This window comes from Euwallacea fornicatus, chromosome 22, assembly GCF_040115645.1.
Source record: "Euwallacea fornicatus isolate EFF26 chromosome 22, ASM4011564v1, whole genome shotgun sequence".
NCBI classification, from domain to species: Eukaryota; Metazoa; Arthropoda; class Insecta; order Coleoptera; family Curculionidae; genus Euwallacea; species Euwallacea fornicatus.
This window is the reverse complement of record NC_089562.1, coordinates 2538914-2562447: the sequence shown is the minus strand read 5'-3', so window position 1 is coordinate 2562447 and position 23534 is coordinate 2538914. Positions and strand designations below refer to the sequence as shown.

General features: G+C 36.6%; 4 protein-coding genes across 5 annotated transcripts in view; 1 reads left to right on the top strand and 3 right to left on the bottom strand.

The window, feature by feature from the left end:
* The window catches only part of LOC136346105 (ribosomal protein S6 kinase alpha-5-like), a 41582-nt gene extending 27530 nt beyond the window's left edge, over nucleotides 1–14052 (top strand). For both annotated transcript variants that reach the window (XM_066294983.1, XM_066294982.1), the window contains exons 6-9: nucleotides 7573–7711; nucleotides 7763–7940; nucleotides 8065–9205; nucleotides 9572–14052. In XM_066294983.1, coding sequence (XP_066151080.1) covers nucleotides 7573–7711; nucleotides 7763–7940; nucleotides 8065–9205; nucleotides 9572–10066 — 1953 coding nt within the window. In that variant the 3' untranslated portion in view covers nucleotides 10067–14052. The remainder of the gene's footprint in view (nucleotides 1–7572; nucleotides 7712–7762; nucleotides 7941–8064; nucleotides 9206–9571) is intronic.
* A 722-nt stretch (nucleotides 14053–14774) lies between these two features.
* Nucleotides 14775–17051, bottom strand: VhaAC39-1 (V-type proton ATPase subunit VhaAC39-1). Its single transcript, XM_066294994.1, has 2 exons — nucleotides 16834–17051; nucleotides 14775–16133 (listed from the first exon to the last, which is right to left on the bottom strand). The coding sequence occupies exons 1-2, from the start codon at nucleotides 16952–16954 to the stop codon at nucleotides 15208–15210; spliced, it is 1047 nt and encodes a 348-aa protein (XP_066151091.1). The 5' UTR covers nucleotides 16955–17051; the 3' UTR covers nucleotides 14775–15207.
* A 135-nt stretch (nucleotides 17052–17186) lies between these two features.
* On the bottom strand, nucleotides 17187–18240 carry LOC136346113 (uncharacterized). Its single transcript, XM_066295003.1, has 4 exons — nucleotides 17968–18240; nucleotides 17712–17911; nucleotides 17494–17656; nucleotides 17187–17420 (listed from the first exon to the last, which is right to left on the bottom strand). The coding sequence occupies exons 1-4, from the start codon at nucleotides 18095–18097 to the stop codon at nucleotides 17326–17328; spliced, it is 588 nt and encodes a 195-aa protein (XP_066151100.1). The 5' UTR covers nucleotides 18098–18240; the 3' UTR covers nucleotides 17187–17325.
* Nucleotides 18241–19132: 892 nt separating this feature from the next.
* On the bottom strand, nucleotides 19133–20646 carry LOC136346206 (uncharacterized). Its single transcript, XM_066295169.1, has 4 exons — nucleotides 20344–20646; nucleotides 19866–20068; nucleotides 19534–19796; nucleotides 19133–19481 (listed from the first exon to the last, which is right to left on the bottom strand). Exons 1-4 carry the CDS (start codon nucleotides 20501–20503, stop codon nucleotides 19256–19258), a joined length of 852 nt encoding a protein of 283 aa, XP_066151266.1. The 5' UTR covers nucleotides 20504–20646; the 3' UTR covers nucleotides 19133–19255.
* Between the last annotated feature and the right edge of the window lie 2888 nt (nucleotides 20647–23534).

Sequence of the window (23534 nt, the reverse complement as noted above, 5' to 3'; positions counted from 1 at the left end):
ATTTTCCTTGCTTTTCCGGTTGTTCGATTCATTGCATTTGGGACAAAAGAACTTTTATTATTTATTATATTGGCACTTACTGAAAATGCTACAGTTAAGATGACGCGTTATTAAAGACGTTGGTTTTATGCACAAAATGCACAAAGACCTTTCACATTTATTGCATAATTTTAGTGATGACCGTGATCTCTTAACAATTCGAAAAATATGTGTCTCAGATAAAACCTATTTCTGTGCTGAGTGTTTTCTTAAATAAGTCTTATATTTCAGTGTTTTGTAGGAAAATTGTGAATCTTGAAAAATTAAAGTAGCGGATGTGCTAAGATGTCGTGCTTTTTCAAAAAACGAGAATAATTAAACTGATATAAGCTTTTTTTATGTTACTGTAGTATTTCGGTAATTAAGTTATAAAACTGTGATAGTGTAAAATTTGAAAAAATAAAATAAATTTTTATTTATAATGTGTTTTACATTTTAACACCATTTTGTGTAGAATTACAATTTCGTTTAGAAATACTTCAAATAAAGCCTAATATTAATTAATTTGAGCATGTATATATAGGACACGTAAATTAAAAAAATTAAATATATATTTGTATATAGAAATATAAAAAATATGAAAAAGTAAAATGTGAATATTCTTTTCGGCCCACCCTATTGATATATATACAACATACGCGGTTTTATACCATTTCGATGTCATTCTCAAACATTTTACTTCCCAAATTTGAAAATATTGCTTTTTATCTAGGTGATTTTATTAACATTTGCTTGATAATGTGAAGGCTTGTGCTTCAAAGGATATTTTCGTAGTTTCTTCATTCATTAGGTGAAACTTTCTAGCGTCAAATATTTTTCAAATATTTTGCAATTAGCTTTGAAGGACGAAGGAGAAATCAACCATGACTGGTTGGTCATTTTCCCGTAATTATCACTATTAATTTATTATGGACTTTTTGTTAGAGATGGTGGATAGTTTTAAAAGTCCTATATTATTAATGACTAACTCCTTTGGATTTCGAGATAGGTAGTTTTGTTGAACTTAAAGGTGTCTTACACGCGGTTCAGGAGTTTAGGCACAATGTAGAACATGTGCATATGCATATTCGATTAAATCAAAGTACATCTTGAAAATTTAAACTTTTTGCTGAAGTTTTTTTTTGCAAATTTTAGTTTTGTTATTTATTCAGTCTCCTGTTTATTTCGTGGCCTTTCATTTTAGAGATTATTTCATTGTACGATGCGAAAACCAGGTGAACGTCCGAAAAAGATTCGCAGTAAATGCATATTACCGAGGGAACAAAACGAAAAAACCTAAACAAACTCCCTGGCATAGTTATTAATTCAAAGGCCGGCGCCTATGCATAAATATGTATTATCATAATCGATACAAGCCCACACCAAAGTCTATTTTCCACGGAAAATTCGGGTTTTTAGGGCAAACCGTCTCCTGGCATTGCAAAAGCAACAAAATTAATGAAACTCCCTCATTGAAAAACACTCTTAAATTGCCTTCAACTCTTCCTCCTCCTCCCCGAATCTTCCGCTAAATTTAGCACTATTTTACTGCAATTTCATGGAGTGTGTTTTGGCAGTATTGCATGCCAAATTTCTCGTTTTTGAAAAAAATGGCACGTGCCTGCAGTAAACTACAGATGAATCCCATGAGCTAAGTCACCTGCTTCTCACATCCACCTTCAAATTTTACTTTCGACCGTTAAATTATCTAACTCGCACAGACGTTCTTTCGGAATGTGGGTTTCTGGGTCATGACTTAATAACGTTTGCACATCATCGTTGCGACCAGCTCGTACTGAACATTTAATGGCTGCATTATTTTTTTTTTAATTAAAAGGGGAATTGTCGACCTCAATGTGTCCTCAAAGGCTGCCTCGAAACCGACTTTTTCCCCAAAATAGCGCAGCCTTGCAGAAACTATGTGGGTTAACTGCACTAGTCAATATTTACCCGATTCGGTACTAAGTGATTTTTAAACACCTGAAAGGTCGAATTTCTTCGCTTAAATTTTTAGAATTGCTATCGATTTCCTCGATTGTCGGGCCAGATTAGAAAGTCCATGACACGTGTCTAAATAGAACGCACAAAATAATATGGTTAATTTAATCGCATGGATACGCTAAATTCAAGGGGTATTAAAAATACAAGTGTCCTGATTGGATGGAAGAATTTTGAATTATTCAGTGGATTTGTCAATGTTGTTTGAATTATGAAAATCTTGCGGCAGTGACATAAATTTCAACCTCACGTAAAATGAATCTGTTGTTGTTTTACATGTTCTATTCTCAACGAGGGAACCTCGGAAACGACTGGAGAACCAATGGCGGCGAAGCTGTGAAGTACTTTTCCGGCATTAAAAAAGTTAGGCACAGATATCCCGACTGGAGGTTGCGATTTCTGAGCATTGTGTCCTGGCCTCGTCGTGACTTTCGCAAATCACCTTTTCCGGACTACAACATGAAATTCATTTTTGAAAGCAGCAAAATCACCGATTGATTTTTAGGATTGCCAAAAAAAGCCATAGAAAATCCAGAAAATTTTATTTTGTAGTAACCGGGACTGGCAGCACGGAGGGGTATTACATATTTTTAATTTCTTTGCAGCATACTTCTAAATTATCAAACTGATTTGTTTAATGGCAGCTAATTAGAGCTTTTTGCGTAAATAGCAAATTTGCGTTTTTCTCGTGCACCTTCGAAGTAAATCCGTTTTTTTTTTTATAATATGGATAATATGTATCTCATAGAAAAGATCAAATTTTGTTTCCATTTCACCGGCTCTGTATATCTGATAGTTTTCTATGTCACCTTCTTAAAGGTAGAATTTGCGACACTCTGTGCTGTCCTGATCATAACTCACCAAATTGAGTCGGTGCCAAAAAGCTCCCGTACTATATAAAATAGAAAAACGCAACCTACGTCCTACTAATAGTTCTTGATAGAGGTAATTTACTACCATATGACAAGTTTCTAGGCAAAATTACAATTAGAAACATGAAACTGACCTTCCCTAACCTTCGTCGACATTGCCCCATAACATCGATAAATTAGAATAATTGCGAGGCAACTGCGCAAACCCACTTATTGCTTACAAAACGACTAATGCTTGCAAAATATCGGGCTTTCAAACAAAGTCTTCAATAAGTCCATTCATTTGTCGCTTAATGACAGGCATTAAGTGCAATTTTCTTATAAATTGCGAATGATATTCTGCCTTTTTTAAATTGTTTCAAGTTCTATTGTAATTATTGTTCGTTCTCCGTAATAGCAAATGTCAGTTCAGGACGTCCTTTTCTCCTATTGTTGCACTTAGGTGATTTATCCTCAAATCCATTAATACATACTTCAAAAATAGCATTCAATGACCACGAGGTGTATAGACTCCAGTTCCTGTTTCTGCACAAGGCTGATAGTTGATATTCAGGTGATATTAAGCCAATGACAGGTGCGCAAGATAAACTTCTGCATGCACGAAATCCGTTATGGATGTGTGCGTTTATCAGAGGTTGGTAACTGTGACATCGCTTTTAGGTGATTTTCATGGTGACTCAATGAAATAATTGTAAATGCAGTTAGTTTTTTGTGTACTTTGATTTCGTGTGAGAACGTGAAATGAAGATTAGAAAACTACTCGTTTTGATACGGGGAGCTGGGAGCGATCAGGGTGGGCGAATCATAGAGATTTCTTGTGTGGCTGAATCGCCGAGGAAAAGAGAGCTTGGGAGTCCGGAATAATGAAAATGTTTCGCCATCAAGTTCTGCATTTTGGAGACACGTTCCGGAGGGTTTCTCCATCGGTAGAAATTCTGACTAATACGAAGAAGGTTCTTAAATTGTCAAAAAATTATTTAAAAAAAAACAGCTGTAAGAATGATTCCGTTCTCCAAATTAAAGTTTGCTCAGTTCTTTAGGGCAGTTTTTGAGTTCCCGGAAATTGCTAGTTATTTTCATCCACTATCAGAACAAGACAAACATTTGAGCTCGCATTTTAGGCAGTGACTAAGTATATCTATGTCAGACTTAGCACTGTCCGCAAGGAGCTCTGTATATCTTTCAGAGTTGTAATTTTCCAAAATTGCACCCGGAGAAAAGCACATAAAACCACTCTCACCAATATTAATTCGCAACCACTATTTTCTTTTAATTTAATATTCGGTACACTACATGTATGGATTGTCATTAAATCGCCCGATGACTCTTCACAGAAGTGCCAATGTTGCAAAAACACCTTGTATATTGCTTGAAATATTGTTTGTTTTGAACTTGTGTTATTTTTAGCTTTTAAGATACATCCGGCTGCCAAACAAAAGATGCATGCTTGTGAACGAATAACAAGTGTTCATTGAAAAAAAACTCACGGTAGGCGTTCGACCGTAAACGTAGGTCGTTGATTAAGCAATTTACTATTTACCATTAAACATCTGACTAACACACGAACTGATCCCAGACGTGCCTCTGATATTTCGAACTATTTGAGGGTTTTTCTAACGATTACTCTTTATTAACTGTGGAGCATGACCTTTATTGAGTTGTCTGTTAAGCTTGGAGGAATTGTGCCAAGGATCATCGTGACAACTAATGTGTCGCATCTTACTTAAAAAAAAAAAAATGCGAAAACTTGTTGACGCAGAGGCTTCCAATGCTTGATTATTATGACGAGTTATAGGTATGTCCGTAATAGTTCCACGCGGGCGGTACTCGGTAAGTTATTAATGTTTTTTCTTGCAAAATTCATGAGACAGTTTTCAACGTGAAAACATCTAAATATCTCACGTGGCAAAAGTTGCAATTGTGCAATCTTGGACGGCGACTGCACGGCAAATTGTTTGGCCGTAAATTCGCGCATATTTCGTTGGAGACACCGCGTCACGGGCGTAAAATTAATGCGAATTTAGCATATGCAGAGGGATTTTCTGGACACGAGAACCAGAAGTTCAAACATTTGTTGTTGCAACATTAAGCGAGAATATTCTCGAGACTTAGATTTTTTTTTTTTTTCATTTTTATTGTCCTATTTTGTGGAGCAAAACATGCGATTCTGTAGGGTCGGAGTTTTGTTCAAAACTGCCTATTTGAAGATTTGGGATATAACGGCGCGTACTAAGGTCCCATTCGAAGAGGGCGCCTGTTTCCAAAACCTAAAAATATTTTATAGTGCCCATGTCCGCTTTAAACCGTGTTTTGCGACGGTTTTTTCAATTGCTTAGGGCCTGTTAAATCAGCCAGAGAAGATCTCTACATTCTTAATTTTCGCAGTTGCAATTTTCCACAAAAGAGCCATTTTGTCAAACGTTCGGACTGGCACCATTTTGTACCAACTTCTATGCTTAAGATCCCGTAATCTAAAATACAAAGTAAAAATCGTTGTTATGTAAAAGTATTAAATGTATGAAGAAAGAAAGTTCTGGTTGGAGTACATATTGTTCTAAGAACGAGCCAGGCTTATCCAGAAATAATGGTCGCTTTATAAAGACTAGTTTATGGCAAGCAATGTACAATACTTTTCGCCGGAATTCTTTTTTCCAGGTATCAAGTGGAGTTTATGACTGTTGACAAGAGCTTTGAACTGAGCCCTTTAGACAATTAGACAAAACGATTGTTAAGGTTTCGCTTTAAGAGTCCTTTTGAAACACTAAAGATAAACTCCAACACCAATCCGTAAAATGTCACTTCCACTGGTTTGGCCAGCAGGTAAAAAGCCGTTCGTTTTCGTTGGAGCAAATCGGTGGGTTTAGCATTATTTCATCGAGTACCATCGGGTACCGTTAAAGGTGTCCTTTGCGCCGTATGTGAAGTAAGCGCCCGCGCCGGAGAAAGGAAAGTGAAATTGGCTCCGGGTACCAAATAGCAACGGAAAGAATTAAATCGAGGTCAACCGGCTGTTGTTAGCTATAAATGCATCTCTTTTTGAATCTCGATTATTGTAGTTCTTTGAGTAAACATGTTAGTATTAGTTGCACATATGATTACAAAAAAGAAACAATCGCAGTTAGGTACCCATAATCGGTAACCTACTTCTCCAAAGCGAAACGGGGCCACCTTTCGCGGCAAGGACGCGAGGTACCACCGTGTTTCCTCTCTCTTTTTAGCTGCAGGCGCGAGAAAGACCGCCTGACGGGCTTATCAACGCAATGTGCACTGGTACTGGTACCCTTTGCGTCACAATCTCAAGTTGATTACACAATGGGGACGCTATAATTCGTACGTGCAGCAGGTAAAGGTCGCGTCGCGGATATGGGGAGATTTTCAGGATACCCTGCATCTTCGACCTACTTCGCTATTTTTGCCCACATCTGAAAAAGAACTGTTGTGCGTTGAATTTATATAAATTGTTGGTACAGCGAATGTACTTGACAACTGGGGCTTATTATATCTGGGCAAGAGATAACATGCCGAGCAAACATCGTTCCGAACTTGTCAAGGGCGGAGCGGCTTTACCACATCGCATACAAAACTCTTTAAGCTCTAAATTGCTAAGCCTTTTATCAAGTCTCATCAAGTTATTTTTAACCCGAGATGCAAAGTACAAGGTTTGGCTGCACTTATTTATAGGTCATAGTAACTTGTTGCTTTGGCCAGTAGATTGTGTGCATGCTGAAACCTAATAAATGCATTTCGTAGGTCAGGGTATAGTAATAGTTTTATGTAAGTCTGGTTTTTAGGTTCGAAATTTAAAAAAAATCTGGCCAGAAATCAAAAGGCGGCTCATTAGTCACAGGCTGTTTCCTCAGATATCTCAAGGCGCTCGGTGGGTGTGTCGGAAATTTCAGTAATTCGCTTTGTGTGTTTGTATAAGGGTATGACTTGAAACCGATGTGGTAAACGGTACTTCGTACTGTAACAAAATAAAATCTTCGAAGAACCGAAATGAAAACTAAATCTCCGGGGGGCTTAATCACAAAATTTTCTCCGCAGCTGAGGCATTGAATGTATAAAGATTCCTTGTCGTATCGTTGGAATTTCTGACCCAGAAACCTGAACCAAGTAGTAGAGATAATCTAAAAATCGATGTCACTTTGTTTCACCCTTGAAACTCTTAGTCGAAGAATACTCGCAATTAATTGCTTGGCTTGGCACACGGTGTAGTCTGGCGATTCAAGAAAATATTGTAATTAAGCATTTGCAGCAACAGTTGCTTTGTATGTCTCTTGGCTATTTTTAAATTCAACATTTTGGGTCGCCACATCGCTTTGTTTATTAATAGAGATCGATCAGATTTGGATACAACGAAGAATTGTTTTCGAAGAAAGTACTTAGTTTTTAAGATACCTCTTTGGTCAGTTTTGAAATAGGGTATAGGGCCAATAAACTTTAAAACTTTTGCAAAAAAAATTATTATAACCAAAAAAAAAGCATTAAAAATTCCAATATTCAGTTTAAAGGACCGAAGATCGTTAGAATTTTGCCAAGAAAAAATCAGAAATCTGCGCAAATTCTTCAAACTTAGACGTTGTTGAGCACGGTCATAAAAGCAATAGAATAAGATTAAAAAAGCAGTGAAACAATCAAATATATTCATCTCTGTAAATATTCTCATGATTTTCTCTGATTTCAGGCCGTGGATTGGTGGTCAGTGGGCGTCCTCACCTACGAGCTTCTTACGGGTGCCTCTCCCTTTACTGTGGAAGGCGAACGGAACACCCAACAAGAAATATCCAGAAGAATCTTGAAAACAACTCCTCCAATCCCCGATTGTAAGTTTTAGGGTGTTTAGTTAATAGATTTTTAACTAAATCTGTGCACAGCTTTAGGAAAAAATGTGGCGGATTTCATCAGTAAACTACTGGTGAAAGACCCAAGGCAACGTCTGGGGGGCGGCGAGGAGGATGCCAAAGAACTGAAGCGGCATCCCTTCTTTAAGACCCTCGACTGGGATAAGTTGGCCAGAAAGGAGATTTCGGCCCCTTTTGTACCTGTTATTAGGTATTAATCTCATTAAGAAGTTTTATATTGTGTAACTAGTGTCATTTTCCCGCTCGTTACACAAAACCAAGTACTTCTTACTTAGTTAAATAAATAGCCATTACTCATATCTTTTTTTCCACAGAAATGAGTTGGATGTTTCCAACTTTAGTGACGAATTTACTACGATGCCCCCCACCGACTCCCCCGCTGTGGTGCCACCCAACTACGACAAAATCTTCAAGGGCTACTCTTACGTAGCTCCCTCAATAGTATTCTCAAAGAACGTGATCTCGGACAACAGTCCCCTAAACCACGACCTCTACAGCTTCCTTCGCTCTCAACTGAACAATTCTCCCTTTTTCCAGCAGTACGAAATGGATTTAGACGAGCCCATATTGGGTGATGGTACCTTTTCGATCTGCAGGAGGTGTGTGCATAAAGGCACAGGAACTGAATATGCCGTCAAGATTATCAGTAGACACAGAGACTGCACCCAAGAGATTAACCTATTAAGGGCCTGCCAGGGCCACCCCAATATCGTCACCCTTTACGATTGTTTTCACGACGAGAAATACACGTATTTGGTGATGGAACTGCTGGAAGGAGGAGAGCTTTTCGATAGGATACGGAAGAAGACTCGGTTCTTGGAAAGTGAAGCTTCAGGAATTTTGAAAAAGCTGGTTTCAGCAGTGAGCTTCATGCATGTTCGAGGAGTGGTACACCGCGATTTGAAGCCTGAAAATCTCGTTTTTACATCCGCGAGCGATGATGCGGAGATCAAAATTATCGACTTTGGGTTCGCCCGTTTGAAAAGAGAAACTGAATCGCTGCACACTCCCTGTTTTACCCTGCATTACGCTGCTCCGGAGGTTCTAAAAGGAGATCCTGCAGGATACGATGAAAACTGCGATTTGTGGAGTTTAGGGGTCATTCTATATACAATGTTGTGTGGAACAGCTCCCTTTCACGCACGCAGTAGAGATGAAAGCGTCGTTTCTATAATCACCAGAATTAAAAGCGGAGATTTCAATTTTGATTCCGCGGCTTGGGAAGATGTCTCCGATGAGGCTAAGATAGTGGTCGAGGGGTTATTGACGGTCACACCTAGCGAAAGATTACAGATGGTGGACTTGAAGTGCAATGACTGGCTGCAAGGAAAACAGGAGAAGATTGCCGAGACTGCTCTGAGAACTCCCGGGGTTTTATCTACCGGGGGTGAGATGACACTGCAGACTACTTTTGATGCATTTCATCAAGCGCAAAAGGAAGGATTCAGGTTGCAGGTAAGATAATGGGTTTTGGTGGAGTTTTAGGAAAAAAATACGGTTATTAATATGGAAGGATCTCAATTAAAATGGTAAAACCCTATTTTTTCGGTGATTTATTTTGTCGATCTATATCAAATGCGAAGTTGATTAAGTCACAGGGAAAGAGAGAAAGAACGAGTAAATAACATATACTTTTCTTAGTTTAAATAAGGCCTAGTTAAAATAATGAAAAACCCCAATAAGAGAATCTATTCTCAAATAGGTTCATTGCTTTCAATAGTCCTTAAAAATGTATAAAATAGAGTGAAATCATTTTTCCCACTTTATCCAATATATATTTCTGCAAATTATGATATGTTGAAGATATAATTTTTTTTTCAGGACGTACTGAGCGCCAAATTAGCCCAACGTCGACGAAAGAAGAAGAGCTCGAGTGATAACAATAGCAGCAGTTCCTCCTCTTTTACTAGTGAAAGTTCGCTAAAGAGCAAATTTTCCCTGGAACTAAGCCACAAGACTGAATCGGAAGAAAACGCCCGACAATCGCAAGGGTCAGATATCAGCACGAGAGTTAGAGAATCCACCGGCTCCAGTGGAATCGTGGTCTCAGACAAGAACTCTATAGACTCAAACATTATCAAAGAAGAAGGTCGTAAGCGGGAGAGAAAAGTGTACGTGCAAACTAGGCAGAGCGAGCGAATTCTGCGCCAAAGACTGGAAATCGACTGTGATCCGAGTACTTTCGTGTCGCTTCCATACCGAACACGCAAGCGCAAACTAGACCAGCACACCCCCACAGAGTGCGATAGCCCTACGAAAATCCGAAAAAAGGCTGTACTCCCCCAAAGGGGTGAAGGCAAGAGAAGCGCGCGGTAGACCAATGTTTCATCTATTTTTTAAAACGCTTATTAAAGCTGACAAAGCTTCCCTATTTTATTGCCAGGTTATATTGACGTACATTTCTTGTAAACTTGATCTGAGGTTTTGGTGATGTTTCGAATAAAACTGTTGTTTTGCGACATTTTCGAAAAAAAGAGCAGTATTAGTGCGTATTGTTTTTGGTACCAGTCGAAACCTGGCAGTTTTGGGTACCGCGCGGTAGGTACCCAGTTTTGTTTAAACTGAATGAAAATGTGATATGTTTTTTCAAACTACTGCGTTTACGTAAAAACTGCCCTAGATGGAGTAAACGCTGTCTGTTTGGTTGGAGCGTAGAGTAGAAGGTTCTTGTGATTAATGTGAGGAGGGATTAATTGGATATAAAAAGTATGCATCTTTTTTGTGAATCTAGACTCCTCCGTTACTTTGGAGCTATTAGGTAAAGTGTGATGAGGTGCGTCTTGCCTATTTGCAATAATATAAGTCCCACAGTTTGAGTCAACAAAAAAAACCTTCAGAAAAATACTTTTTAACTCAATTTTAAGGCGCAAATTAAAAAAAGAGTAGTTGAAAGGCCCTATTTTCATTTAAAAACTGACTTCTTTGTCAAGGGACTATGTTTAAGGAAATAATCTGCTTTTTGATTTTTAGTGAAATTAAGAGAAAGTCTTTTTAAGACTAACGTTTTACGAAACATACTTATTTTCTTCAATTTTACACTTTTCTTGGAGGTCAAACGAAAAATGATCGAACCAGTCGAAAAGTTGCCTGATTTGAACATTTTTCCAAAAGAATATCTCGAAGGATTGCAAATATTTATTTTCGATCAGAACGGCTTTTTGTTTCTAATTATTTTTAACTGAACTCTTAGATATATTTGTGTCATCCGCCTTTTGCTTTTTTTATTGTTTTTCACAAAAAACTGAGCCCAGTAAGTTTCAAATCTTAATTGCGGTTTTGAAATGTAGGAAGTCATCGAACAGTTCCGCTCAACAAAAACTCATCCAAGTACCTGGGTACACAGAGTCTTCCTTTCTTTCCTAGAACACCATCGGACGGTATGGAAAAACCACCATCCCGATAGTTCTAGCCAATTTTCAAGTAAAGTACTTTTAATATGGTTGCACTCCCAGTTATATGTGAAACAGATGTTTGAAAGGTTTTAAAAATGTGATATATTGACACGTAGCAATCAGTAAAGAATCGTCACAAATCTGTTCGATCAACAGAGATTTAAGAGGTCATCTTTGTCAGTTACTTTATTAGCCTTAGGACGCAATATGGTGTGCTATGGACAAAATTAATTCCAGACTTAATTTTGGACTAAATCATTTTAATAGTCTTATACCATGAGAAGGGTAAATGCGATTAAATTACAAAAGCGTTCGACTTTATTGTGATGTGAGTTAATTTCCCTATCAACACTGAAGAACTTTAGCATTTTAACTTAAGTTTTTCCAACTCCCATTTTTTTTTTCTGCCAACAATATTGGATAATTAAAACAAGCCCTTAGGCAGGTTAAGTGTAAAATCACGGTAATCATTTTTTTTTAACACATAACATCTGATTTATGATGTTATTAAAAATAAACAATTCTAAACGGCTATCGCTAAAATGTTTTCCTTGAAAATGATAAAACCCTTTTCACGTCGGTCAGTTGTTTAACATCGGTTCAATTCTTGGTTTCGTTGGCATTGTAGTATTTCACAACTCATTGGGAAACATTCTGATATTAAGTATGCCGGGGTTCATGGAAATGACGTTAACTCTTGATAAGTAGAGTCCTTGTATGCTTTGAGCTAACAATTCGCTCAGGAGATTGCTATAACATTATATGTTATTTTGGAAATTCTCAAGATTAATTGTTTTAATATATTTTATATAGTTTGTCTGTCACCAGAAGTCTACCGGATAACGTAGTTTACTTTGAGGTATTTTTCTGAGGATGTGATCGAGAACTTTAAATTGCGCATGCGGGAGGTTTTTTTTGATGACCCTTAGAGTAACGCTTGAAGAAAGGTAGCGTTCACACCATCGCGCCATATTGCTCTTCCGTGACCTATGTCGATCGTTCAGAGAAGAGTTATCCAAATAGCACTTTTGAATATCAGATATGTGCGACGACAAACATGTATCAGTTTACAAATGTAGGAATATGGTGTTGCACAAATAAATCAAATTGGGGATCCTCGGTTGGAATTGGCAACCGCACTCGCGAAACATTCAGGAAAAGGTAGAGCAGGATTCATAGTTTTTTTTTAATTCTCTATATTTTAACAGTACGTTTAACTAAATAATATCGCCATTCATTTAAAATCAAAATGTTTATATGAACTTTCAGTGCAGCTAGAGGTGTCACTACTTCGAAAATATTTTAAGCCAGTTGGCACCATCGATTTGAGAATGATTACAAATTTGTAACCTTCCTTATGCGCTAATGGACAAATTCTAACTTGGCATCTCCTTAATTTAGAAAATCAGCAGCTTCAACACCTTACCATGAATCTCATAGGTGTATTTGTCACTTCCCTCTAAAAATTGTGTCAAAAATGAAGGTTTGAAGTGAGCTTTTTTGAAAATTCCAATAGAGTATATAAATGTCTATCAATGAAAACTCGAAAACGATCTTGTTTTCCTTGAAAGTGCCTACCATTTTCAACATATAAAACCTATACAAGAGCCACTCTCTACGTCTCCCGGGATAATCCTGGATCCAGGCCAATATTCCCGCCTTTTTTTAACTGAGACTTAAAAGTGCACTTCCTTGATAAAGAATTATTATAAATTTACCAAAAATGTGTACATATTCATAAGTGTAAGTACCTTAGGCAAAAGTGTATATAAAGGGTGATCATTAAAAAAACTCAAGTCAGTTGCCAGTCAAATGTTTTATGGTAAATCTCGGTTCACAGCTTACTTCAAGGTTTGTTTTTAATGATTATCCGTTAGATTTATTATAACAAATTATTATTCATTGATGAATAATTAAAGCGTCCTTTTGTTAATACTAATTAACGATGAAAGAAGCGTTGAAGTTTGCAAATGTTTAGGGCGGTTGCAATAAGTTGATTTCAAATAAAGTAATAATGATTCGGAGCTTTTGTTTAACTCTTTAAAATTCGAAATTATTGTTGTTATAGAATGGTGCGCCTGAAGCAACTTATTGATTTGGAATAGTCTATTAGAGTTTTAAGACTATTTTTGCTGTGATCTCAAATATACTTATTGATATCAGTTTAACCTTCAATTCATATTGCTCATTATAATAACCAGTAGCTCCTACTCTAGAAAATGCAACCGACTAGTAGTTATTATTATGTATTATTATTACTTAATTCGTAATCCCTAGACTACGGAAATTCATAGTGGTCGTTCATAGTCAATCTCACTCTTTTGTAGATTCATTGCGTTGTATTTTATTTACGTTTATTTAGGTGATATTTAATTTAAGTTTGCCTCCCTAGTAGTTTTACGTTTTGCACTCAGGAAAAATTATTAATAGTTTGTAACGGGCAATCATTAAAAAAAAACCTTAAGAAGGCGTCGAAATATCTCTAAGGCATATCTTGGATCCAGCTGTTATCAGTTGTCATCATATGTTTGACGGTAAATAGCAAAAGGCTTTATTAACGCCCTACGTGTACGGTTCACTGCCTATTGCGTTTTTTTTTAATGATCACCCGTTATTATCGCCTTGTGTGGTAACTACGAAAGGTCGATAAACCAATAATTAATTTCATTTTATTTATAAGACAGAAATTGGAAAATAAAGAGAGTTATGATGAATAATATTTATTTTATAGACGAGAGATATAGTTTTAATTGATAGTCGAACATGAATAGACCAAAAATGGACAGCAGTGCCTTGTTATTTTTGTTATAATGCGAATCTGTCGATTGATGGGCTCCGGTTGTAAAGAAATATTGTTTATATGTGCCTCCCGTGTTTAGTAAAATAAACTAATTTTTGATTCTTTATAAATGTTGTTTTGCTGCTTTCAAAGTAGTTTTTGAACCCTTTAAATCTGCAACCTGAATTGCAAGTACGAAACTTTAAATCCGTATGCTGCGTGGAAAAAGAATACTAAATGGAAATATAAAAAAATTGAATTTACATTTAATAATGAATGGCCTGAAATTAACCTTTTTTTCATGGTTCAGTTCTTTGAAGACCTTTAAAACTATATTGGATGTCCTAGATTTTATGCAACAGTAATCATTTCAAAACCTCGTGGATAGAAAAACGGTTTAAAAAGAAAAGTTATCAGAGAGAAGCAGAGGTATAAGATTAATTTTGGATATAACTATTGGACTCGAAATGATTTATGAATATGTAGTTAGTCAATAAAGCAGCTTTTTGTAGTCGTCTATGATACAAACTTTCGCGACGTCAATGAAATACTCTACATTATTTAAGAATGCTTCTTTATATTTCCGTGTTAGGTACTTTACTACTGGTTACGAAAACAAAAATCAGTATCTATATCTTTGAGCTTTTCTGGACTAACTTGCCCAAATTTATAGCCAATATAACGTTACTTTTAATTATTCACCACTGATCATAGAAATTTCGGCTACCAAAAGCCATTACAGTCCACAAGTGGTTTTGCAGCACAATTAATTTAATAAATTTTTGGTTCTCATATCCGTGTCATTTTCTTGAAAATATAAATTAAATTCGTCAGAAACTTCAAAATACACAACTTTCTAACTAACGTCTTTATAATAACAGGAAAAATCAGATTTACAATAATATGATAATGTCCTAACTAAAGAGAATATTATGTGTAAATTATAACAGTGTAAATAAAAAGAATATAATCAGTTTTATCATCAACTATTGTGAGAGAAGAAAAATTAATCATTTAACTGATTTTGATATGCATGGGAATACAACAATAACATTAAAACCATAGAAATTGGCTCACAATTCTATACAATCTTTCATAATTTTATAAGCATCACTTAAATGGAAAAAAAATTAGATATATGCTATTTACTTCCACGCCACATCTGTAATACGGGGGCGCTAGAAATTTACAAAGAAATTAACAATAACATGCGAGTTGAATCTTGATCTAAAGCAACGTTGGAATGAGAAAATACTTTTTCGGACACATGCCTATAACAGCCAAATTTAAAAGATGTTAATGTAATTATCAATCTTGGTTCTATGCTTCTGAGCCACGCATTCAGCAATCCAAACTATATTACGACATTCCTGCTCCTTCAGCTTCAAATAGGAGTAAAACACTCCAAAGTGGAATTGCTGCATGAAAGCGTTTATGTTTAGCTTCACCTCATACTCAAAGAACTTATCTTCAAGCGTTTTGTCTCCAGGGTTATTTCCGGCGCCTTCGAACAGTTTCTGGTATTCGGCGTAATATTCCGCAACTGCTTTGACCTGATCGTAATCTTCAGCCCTGGCCAACGCTGCAAGACCGTCTGGGTTTAACCTTCCGCAACGAGGATACAGTTTAGCTCTATCGTCCTTAGACAACTCGGTTCCAAACGAATTAATTGTGATAATAATAGCACGACGATCAGCTTCAAAAGCAAGGATTTCGCACATGCAGTCCGCGGTTGTGCCTCCAATATTCTTGCAAAAATCATAGAAATTTTCCAAGTAAGCCTTGTACAAGGTATTACGAATGATTTCAATGTTCATTTCGTCCAAATCCTGTTCTGAAATGCAGTCCACAAAAAATGGGGCCAAAGGAGTATCTACTAGCACGGCATTGTACAACTCTGCAGGAGTCGAAGCGACGTGAATCGCTTCCATCTGTTCAAAACTTCCGAGAGGATGGCATTTGGGAATAAGCTCTCCAATAGGCCTTTGATGCAAAGTTCCTGTGATTAAAAGAATAATGTTGTCAATCATGTAGCTATAAGTGATGAAGTCCAAAAAGGTGGATAGAGGCTCGACAGCTTGATTGCGCATGTGTTCAAATTCAATGACAAGCTTCTCTCGCAGTTTGTTGTCAATGGTGGACACTGCAAGGGGTGAAGGTTCGTTTGCCAGAAAAGTCCCATAGTCGGTGCTTTGGAGATGAAGCTTTAAATCTGTAAAATTAATAATTAAGAGATTGAGAATAGTCTGGGAATAACTGCGATGTAATCAAGGAAGTTATTGTGGTAAATAACAAAGCCAAAACCAGTTTTGTGCCAAAAAGTTATACTTATTGTCAACAATTTTTATCCATCAAAAAAACCAATATTTGACATTGGTCAAATGTGGTAGTACCCGCTCATACTTAATTATATTAGTAATTGAACACTGATAAGCATTCTGTTGAAACATCTGGTATGACATTACAAAAGATGTAAACCAGCATTACTGTCCTTCGACACCCTAAATGCATTTTAATTAATATCGTTGAGGAGGGCACTGTACCACCTTATTTTTGTGTAAATGTATCACCTTCCACATGCTGTAAATGAGATTAGTAAAACTATTACATTGAGCAATAGATGACAACAAGGTGCATGTATATCTTCCCTATGTTGTAATTACCTTGTGTCTTTCTGTTGGTTTAAAAAAAAATTAATGTTTCATGTATAAAATGGGATTAAAATATTTTGAGCACTGCAATATATGCCCGTTCATACATCTCTCAAAGTAGAAATTGTGGGACAAATCACTTGAAAACCCATCCAATTTTCACGTACACTTTTTAAACTTTAATTCTCTATAGCTAAATATTACAGTAGTATTTAATGATCAAACACCCCCATAATGAACTCCAATGTAGGAGCCTCTTACCTTCAAGGGTTTCACACTGTACCAAGTTCAAATAATCTGCATGTCTGAGTATTCCACATTTGAATCCCCTACACAGGCCCTCCAAATATCCATTGTCAATGTTGAAAATGCACCCTTTCATGGTTTTTTTGCGCTTTTTACAATAAAATTTGTAAAAATTTGAAATTCTATAAACTATACACCTCGCCCGAATGTCATATGATCAATCTACCCTGTCAAAAGCATGTGATTGTCATCACGAAGTCACGTGATGAAGATGACGAATAAAATGGCTGACGAATAATAGTCAGATAGATTTATGCAGTAAAAAGGAAGTCCGTATCAATTGTCAGCAATGTAACTATAATCCCTAGTAAAATAAGTTGTGACTTTATTTAAACGAAATTCTTTTAAAATATTATATATAAATGTAAATAGTGTAAAAAATATTAAAGTAAACAAAATAGTTTTCTCAAATTCTAAATTCGACCAATAAACAATAATATGCAATTGTCACGGGTTCCGTTTTTCCTTGCTAGCTCGCCTAATAGGCGAAGAAGTAGCAAAGTCCACGTTATGGTCACAAAAACTAGACAATTCCAAGCCCCCTAAAAATTGATAATTTAAAATTCTTACTGAAAACGCAGAACATAAAGTTAATGTTAGAAATTCTAGTTTTACCTTCACTGAGACACTCTAATGACGTGGTTTTTTGAAGACCAAGTTTTCTCATATTGTCAATTAACAGGCGATAGTTTGAAATAGTTTTATTGGTGTTTCTGATAAAATTGTTGATTTTATGCAAATTATCATCTATTGTATGGCAATTGATAAGGATATTTTCCTAAAAAATAATAAATATTTCTCTCAAAATCTCAATTTTTCTTGCAGTTAGTTACCACAATATTAGGCTTGCATCCTTTTATATTGCTATTCAGAATTTTATCGCACTGCTTTTTTACAGAAACTAAAGCAGGCGCATTATCTTTACCCAGTGATATTACAGGCAAGTTTAGCTTTTCCTGGAGAACTTCATTTGATACAGTACTCCATTTATCACAATGTTTTTGAGTAATAGTTAGGGCACTTTCTAGTATATCTGCACAGAGTAGATTTTGAGTTGTTCCAATATAGCGTTTTAATGGAAATACTCACTGGTGGTGGCTGTTAGTTCTCGAGAGACATTACTGAAAGTTGAAGACCGTTTTTGAATTTGTTCGGACTCTTCACTGCAAAGGAGATCAAAGATCTTTTGGATATTGGGATCTAAGGCCATAACGGGCATCTGTTTAAATGCAGTCGCTTTTTTAGTTCAGCTTCCTAGGTACTTGATTACAATTTACGCCCTTTTCACTTAAACATTTTCGTTTTTCGGTTAAATCAATTTTACAAAATAATTGAGGTTATGCTTAAACGTCAAATGTATATCACCAATTACTGGTCTTTCAAACAACTCAAGAAGTTTGCGTCATAAGAGGTATAAAAATTGACTAAATTAAGGTTACACTAATTTATTTGATGATATTTAATGATAATAATGAGTTTTTAAATATATCTAAGTGAAGAATTAATATTTAAGAGACATAAACATTTTACGTTTGGAACATTAAGTGTTTTTAGGCATAAGATATCTGCATAAATGCTAAAAGTATTAAATTTAAGCTATATTGCGCACATAACAAACCTTTTATTTATTTATTCACACAATTATCGTTAAAACACATGGAATTTCGCTATTATTTAATATTTATATCGTGCATGTAAAAATATCTTTCACCATCGAGTCAAGAAAGCACATTATTTCTTGATTCATAACTAATTTATACCCCAGAAAATGTTATATATATATATATACTTATATTATATTATATATAAATATAACATATAATATATATAACATATAATATATATATAATATATATATATATTTCTTCGCATAATGAAAAATTATCCAGCATGCATAATATCCGGCTCCGCAAGATTATCCTTTTGTACTCTCCTTAGTGTACCCCCCCTGTTCGTAATCTTGTACGAAAAATGGTATTTTCAACAATGCACCGGTGATTTTGACAAATTGCCTTTGCATATGGTATATTACATCCTCTGCGCACTTACCTCTCTTTAAATTATTTTTTCTTGTTCCTGAACTTGATTTCGTTTATAATTCTATTGCAACGGAGCCACTAAATTTAGGTTTCCACTAGCAAGCAGAAAATTAAAACGTTGTAATACTGTAAATTTACGTGCGTGAAAAATATTTTTGTAGTATGCTCAGTGATCCGGAAAATTGGGGAAAATAATACATAATAGACTGGCTGCGTGATAAAACACAAAACGCTTTTAGTTGTTAAAAATCGAAACTATACATTTAATTGCACTATTTTAATAGGTAACTTTGTGTCTTGAACTTTAAATATCTCCTTTGCTCTAGAAATCATGATTGTCACCCATCTGGTTTTAATTCTCCGTTTTTAGTAAGCAAATAGTCAATTCTCTCTTCAGTTAAAATATCTACAATCTTTTTTTGGCACATCAGGGCTCTTTCCAAAGGCAAAGTTCTCAGTTGACAAGCAATATTGTTGCTGAAGTGATACCATTCGTCTTTGGTTGCTGTGTATGATTCCATTGCAGGACTTTTCTGGTACACCCTCTCTAATATATCTTCCGACCTATAAATCTAGTTTATTATTATAAGTACCATATTAACAATTATTGTCCTACCTAGTACTTGGATCCAGCCCGTTGGTTATCTCGTAACCAACATGCTGGTGATGAGTACTGAGCCTTCGTCTTTTAACTTCGTGATGAATTGGAGAGTCATACTCATCTTTGACTATTTCCTCTTTAATTTGCCTATTGCCTGGAAATGTAAGCAAATCGCTTTCAGTTTCTCCGTTAGTAATTGCCATTTCGGTTTCAACCATATTATAGAGATTGGCCTGATCTTGCTGGAATAAGGTAGTATCCTCTGCTTCTTCTTCAATCTGAGATTTTATTTAAAAAACTGTAGGTTTATTTCAGTATGTTGCATGTTATGTTAGTTATCTACGTACCTTGGCAGCAGGAGATCTGTAAGTGCTATTAATGACGCCTCTCAGGAAGCGATCAGCAATGTGAAACCAAGCCAAATTGGTCTTGTACTCCTCCATAATACCTCCACCGAGGTTTTCTTTCGACCGTCTTATTTTGTTAACTTCTTGCTGATAGGTGCTGCGAATGTTTTTGATTTTGTTTTTCAGTTCATTTACGCCAAAGTCTGAAAAAGCCGAGTTTAAGGTTAAGTACTGAAAATCCCTCGAAAGTCCTCTACTGGAATAGTCCTATATTAAAGCATTTTTCTTTACTATTCTGTCCAGAAAATTAAAAAGTAGTTTTCAATTTTCTGCACACAATGGTGACGGAAAAATTGCTGAATTGCAGTATTACTAGCCTTAGTGGATTATCAATTATGTCGGATCGGTAATTATGAACAATATTTGCTCTGAACGTAAGATTTAAGTAAGACACTAATGTCCTTGCTAAACTGCTCACCTGCCATATTCATTTCTTTGAGCATATTTTGTATGGCTTTATCACGGGCATTTCTGTGCTTATATACGGGGTGTCTAAAATTCCAAAGACATTCAGCTTTCTCATAAAGTTCGACAAACTTAATGGTGTCAGCCTCTCGCCATTTCTTTCCGCAAGCCATAATTGCGTTTTAGCGGGGTTCGAAGTAAAGTTTAACTGCCTTGAAAGTATCTCTCGGGCTCGTACACTAAAATGGCGATCGATCCGAGTTTTGTCGTTGCAGCAGGCGCTCGTACGTTGGCAGCGGCCCGTAGAAAGTCGAAAGGAAATCAGCGAAACGTCCCCGACACTGGCATGATGCGAATCGACTAGTTGGCAGGCTCGGGTCGGTGATCGTTCGAGGCATGTCCGCTGTCTCACGTGGCCATGCGCACCTTTTATCGTACGAGTTCACTCGTAATTTTCTCTATTCCCCGGATAAAATTATCCGGAAGGCGAGGCGAAACCAACCCGATTCGTTAAAGTCTGACAACTTCCTGTAGGGGTTCCAGTTTGAATTCCAATCACGGCCGGTTTACCGAACTTTCTAGCTTTCGTATAAATTTGCGACTTTAAAAGTGGATTGAATCGCATCGTTTGGCGATTCCGAGATAGTTTTACAGAATAAAATAAAACGGATTTTTTTAAAAATGTTTCTCATGTTCTGCAGCGAAATTTAATTGGGCTTGTATACAATTGTACCTTTAAAAGTTTCTGGACAAATTGGAGAAGGAATTTCTTACCAACCCATTCATCGTTCCCTTGTTGACCAGTCTGATACAAATTGTTGTTAAGTGAATCGGATCTCTGCTACCACATCATTGAGAAATTTTGAAACTACGTGATACACCTGCATGTGCCGGTTAAAACAAAAGGCCGATTTGCATATCTCCCACAAGCTCAAATGGGTTACGAGTTGCTTTTGCCCGACCTCAATTATTATAATTCGGTTTGGAAACCCTCTTGTGCATCATTTTATACAATTGTTTAACGAAGCTTTGAGCTTCAAACTGATTTTTTACTGACCCACAAACACAAGGATGCGTGGCGTATGAAAAGTGGGAAATTTAGTTTTCCTGGCAGTTCAGTTCAATGCAGCAGTAAATAATTTGCATATATTGTCGAAATTCTTCAGATTCAGGGGTCAAGTGTTCCTAAACAGAATATCGCAAGATGGGCATTTATTATGCAATATTCGCGAGCGAAAGGGGCTTCCTTGGTGGTGAGAGCGCCGCGCCGCTCCGGGATGGAATTAGCGAGTTCAGGTAACGGAAGCTGCCGGAAATAGAAAGGGAAGTTCTTCGGGCCAACTAAGGATGCTGCTACCGGAAACGGATATGACGACGTAGTTTCTGGATGTCTTGTCAGACTGGCGCGTGTAAATTTATTGAACTACGTCCAAATAGGTTCTCATTGTTACTGGAAAAACCTGCGAATTAATTGTAAATTTAAGTACATTTTTGCATTATATATATTTTATTGAAAGAACCAGAGGCCACTCCGGACTTTCGTGTCAAGGCTATTCAGTCCCATTTCTTCTCAATTGGCCCCAATCAATCTCCGTAACGTATTCTGAACTGTAAGTATATTCAGTAATAGCTATTGTGTGAAGTACCTACTACGTTAATGTATTTCATTACTCTATGCGAACTTCCATTAATCCAAGTACACCACTGAGAACGAGCCAAAAACCTACTTTGCTTCGTACAACTCATGAGATTGTGAAGTACACCGCGGAAACACACTTACATGAGCGATTCGTGAAGCTCATGAGATTGCGAAATTGCAAAACTTGGTGTTTACTACAAAATACACATAAAAATCTAATTTTTTAACAAGTAGATGTTATTTTATTTAAAAGTTAGACGATATACATTCCATCTGGCGGAATGCGTCCCAAACCTGACTTTCGCAAGTAACACGCTTGCCATCGCTAGTATATACAAACTCTGCCTTTCTCCTCTTATTTTAAATAAACTAGATAAAAAATTTAGTTTGTTTAATGCACTTCAGTAATGAGGTGTTTATACTAGAGAAATAAAGGTGATTTAAATTTCAGTGAAGATTATCATTCGCCAGATTGTAAAGAACGCTGGCTAAAATTTGTAAACAATTTTTAAAAGCATTTTATTTATGAGCTTATTGAAATGCACAACCAATGCTAAGACCAGGAAGTCTGATATTCCTCCCACACGCATCAGTGCCCCATGAAAAAGTACCCTAACGGCCTTAAACTATACACTCCTGACAGAATGATGGAATAGACACATCCATTTCTTTAAGTTAACATTGTAGACAAATTGGTGCACCTTGCAGAACGCATAACGTAATGGGTGTGCCCGTACTTACCCAGAACACGACAACCCATTACGAAGATGAAGATCAACATCGCTTAGAACATAAGCGAGCCTGCATGGCCAAAGGGTACGCTTTGCCATAATAACAGATATTTAACAGATGAAATGCGCTTGGGCCAAATTGAATTTGCTCGCATTGTATACTGCATATAGGAAAAAGTTGCTTCCGCTGCAAAATAATAATTGTTGCAATTTTCAATACGAATACAGGGGCGTGCGGGTGGATCTTCATCAAATCCGCCAGCGCGCCTCTGGGAAAAATGTTTTATGTCCGCCCTTGGGCGGTTATTCCGGTATCTCGCATCGGCCCTAAGGGCTCGGGGATACCGAGTTTAAATACTTCGAAAACCATATGTTAACGCATCCCTAAGGGCATCGCATTAATTTAAAGAGGAAGGTTGCGTTGCGTACGCCAATAACTAAAGCTTGTTTTTCTTTATGGCTGGAAGCCCAAATGATACATTTTAGAAGATATGATGATATTGGCTGTAAATCTCCTTTCGTTGCCGGAACAGGTCGGTGCACTATGTTATTATCCTAAGAATTCACTCAAAGTAGGAGCTTCGGGTTTTAATAACAATTTGGCCCTCGCCTCGACATAATATTACGGCTCTAAATTATGCAGTGACTGCCTTACGCCCTGTCAGCAAAGATTTAACAGTTGCTGATGATAAAGCAGAGCCAGAGTTGCCTGGAAATTATATCCTCCACGCTGCCAAATTAGGCAGCTTTGCAAGTTTCCTTAACTAAAATAAGTCTCTTCCCGCTCTGGAAAACCTTAGGAAAACTTGGCAGCAGTTGTATGTGCAGTTCGCA

Coding starts and splice junctions, on each gene's coding strand:
- VhaAC39-1 (XM_066294994.1), bottom strand. CDS start 16,954: ATGAAAGGGTGCATTTTCAACATTGACAATGGATATTTGGAGGGCCTG. Junction 16,134..16,833: donor ACAGTGTGAAACCCTTGAAG/GTAAGAGGCTCC, acceptor TTAATTTTACAG/ATTTAAAGCTTCATCTCCAA.
- LOC136346113 (XM_066295003.1), bottom strand. CDS start 18,097: ATGCCCGTTATGGCCTTAGATCCCAATATCCAAAAGATCTTTGATCTC. Junction 17,912..17,967: donor AGAACTAACAGCCACCACCA/GTGAGTATTTCC, acceptor TACTCTGTGCAG/ATATACTAGAAAGTGCCCTA. Junction 17,657..17,711: donor GATGCAAGCCTAATATTGTG/GTAACTAACTGC, acceptor ATTATTTTTTAG/GAAAATATCCTTATCAATTG.
- LOC136346206 (XM_066295169.1), bottom strand. CDS start 20,503: ATGGCTTGCGGAAAGAAATGGCGAGAGGCTGACACCATTAAGTTTGTC. Junction 20,069..20,343: donor CAAAGAAATGAATATGGCAG/GTGAGCAGTTTA, acceptor CGGCTTTTTCAG/ACTTTGGCGTAAATGAACTG. Junction 19,482..19,533: donor GGGCTGGATCCAAGTACTAG/GTAGGACAATAA, acceptor CTAGATTTATAG/GTCGGAAGATATATTAGAGA.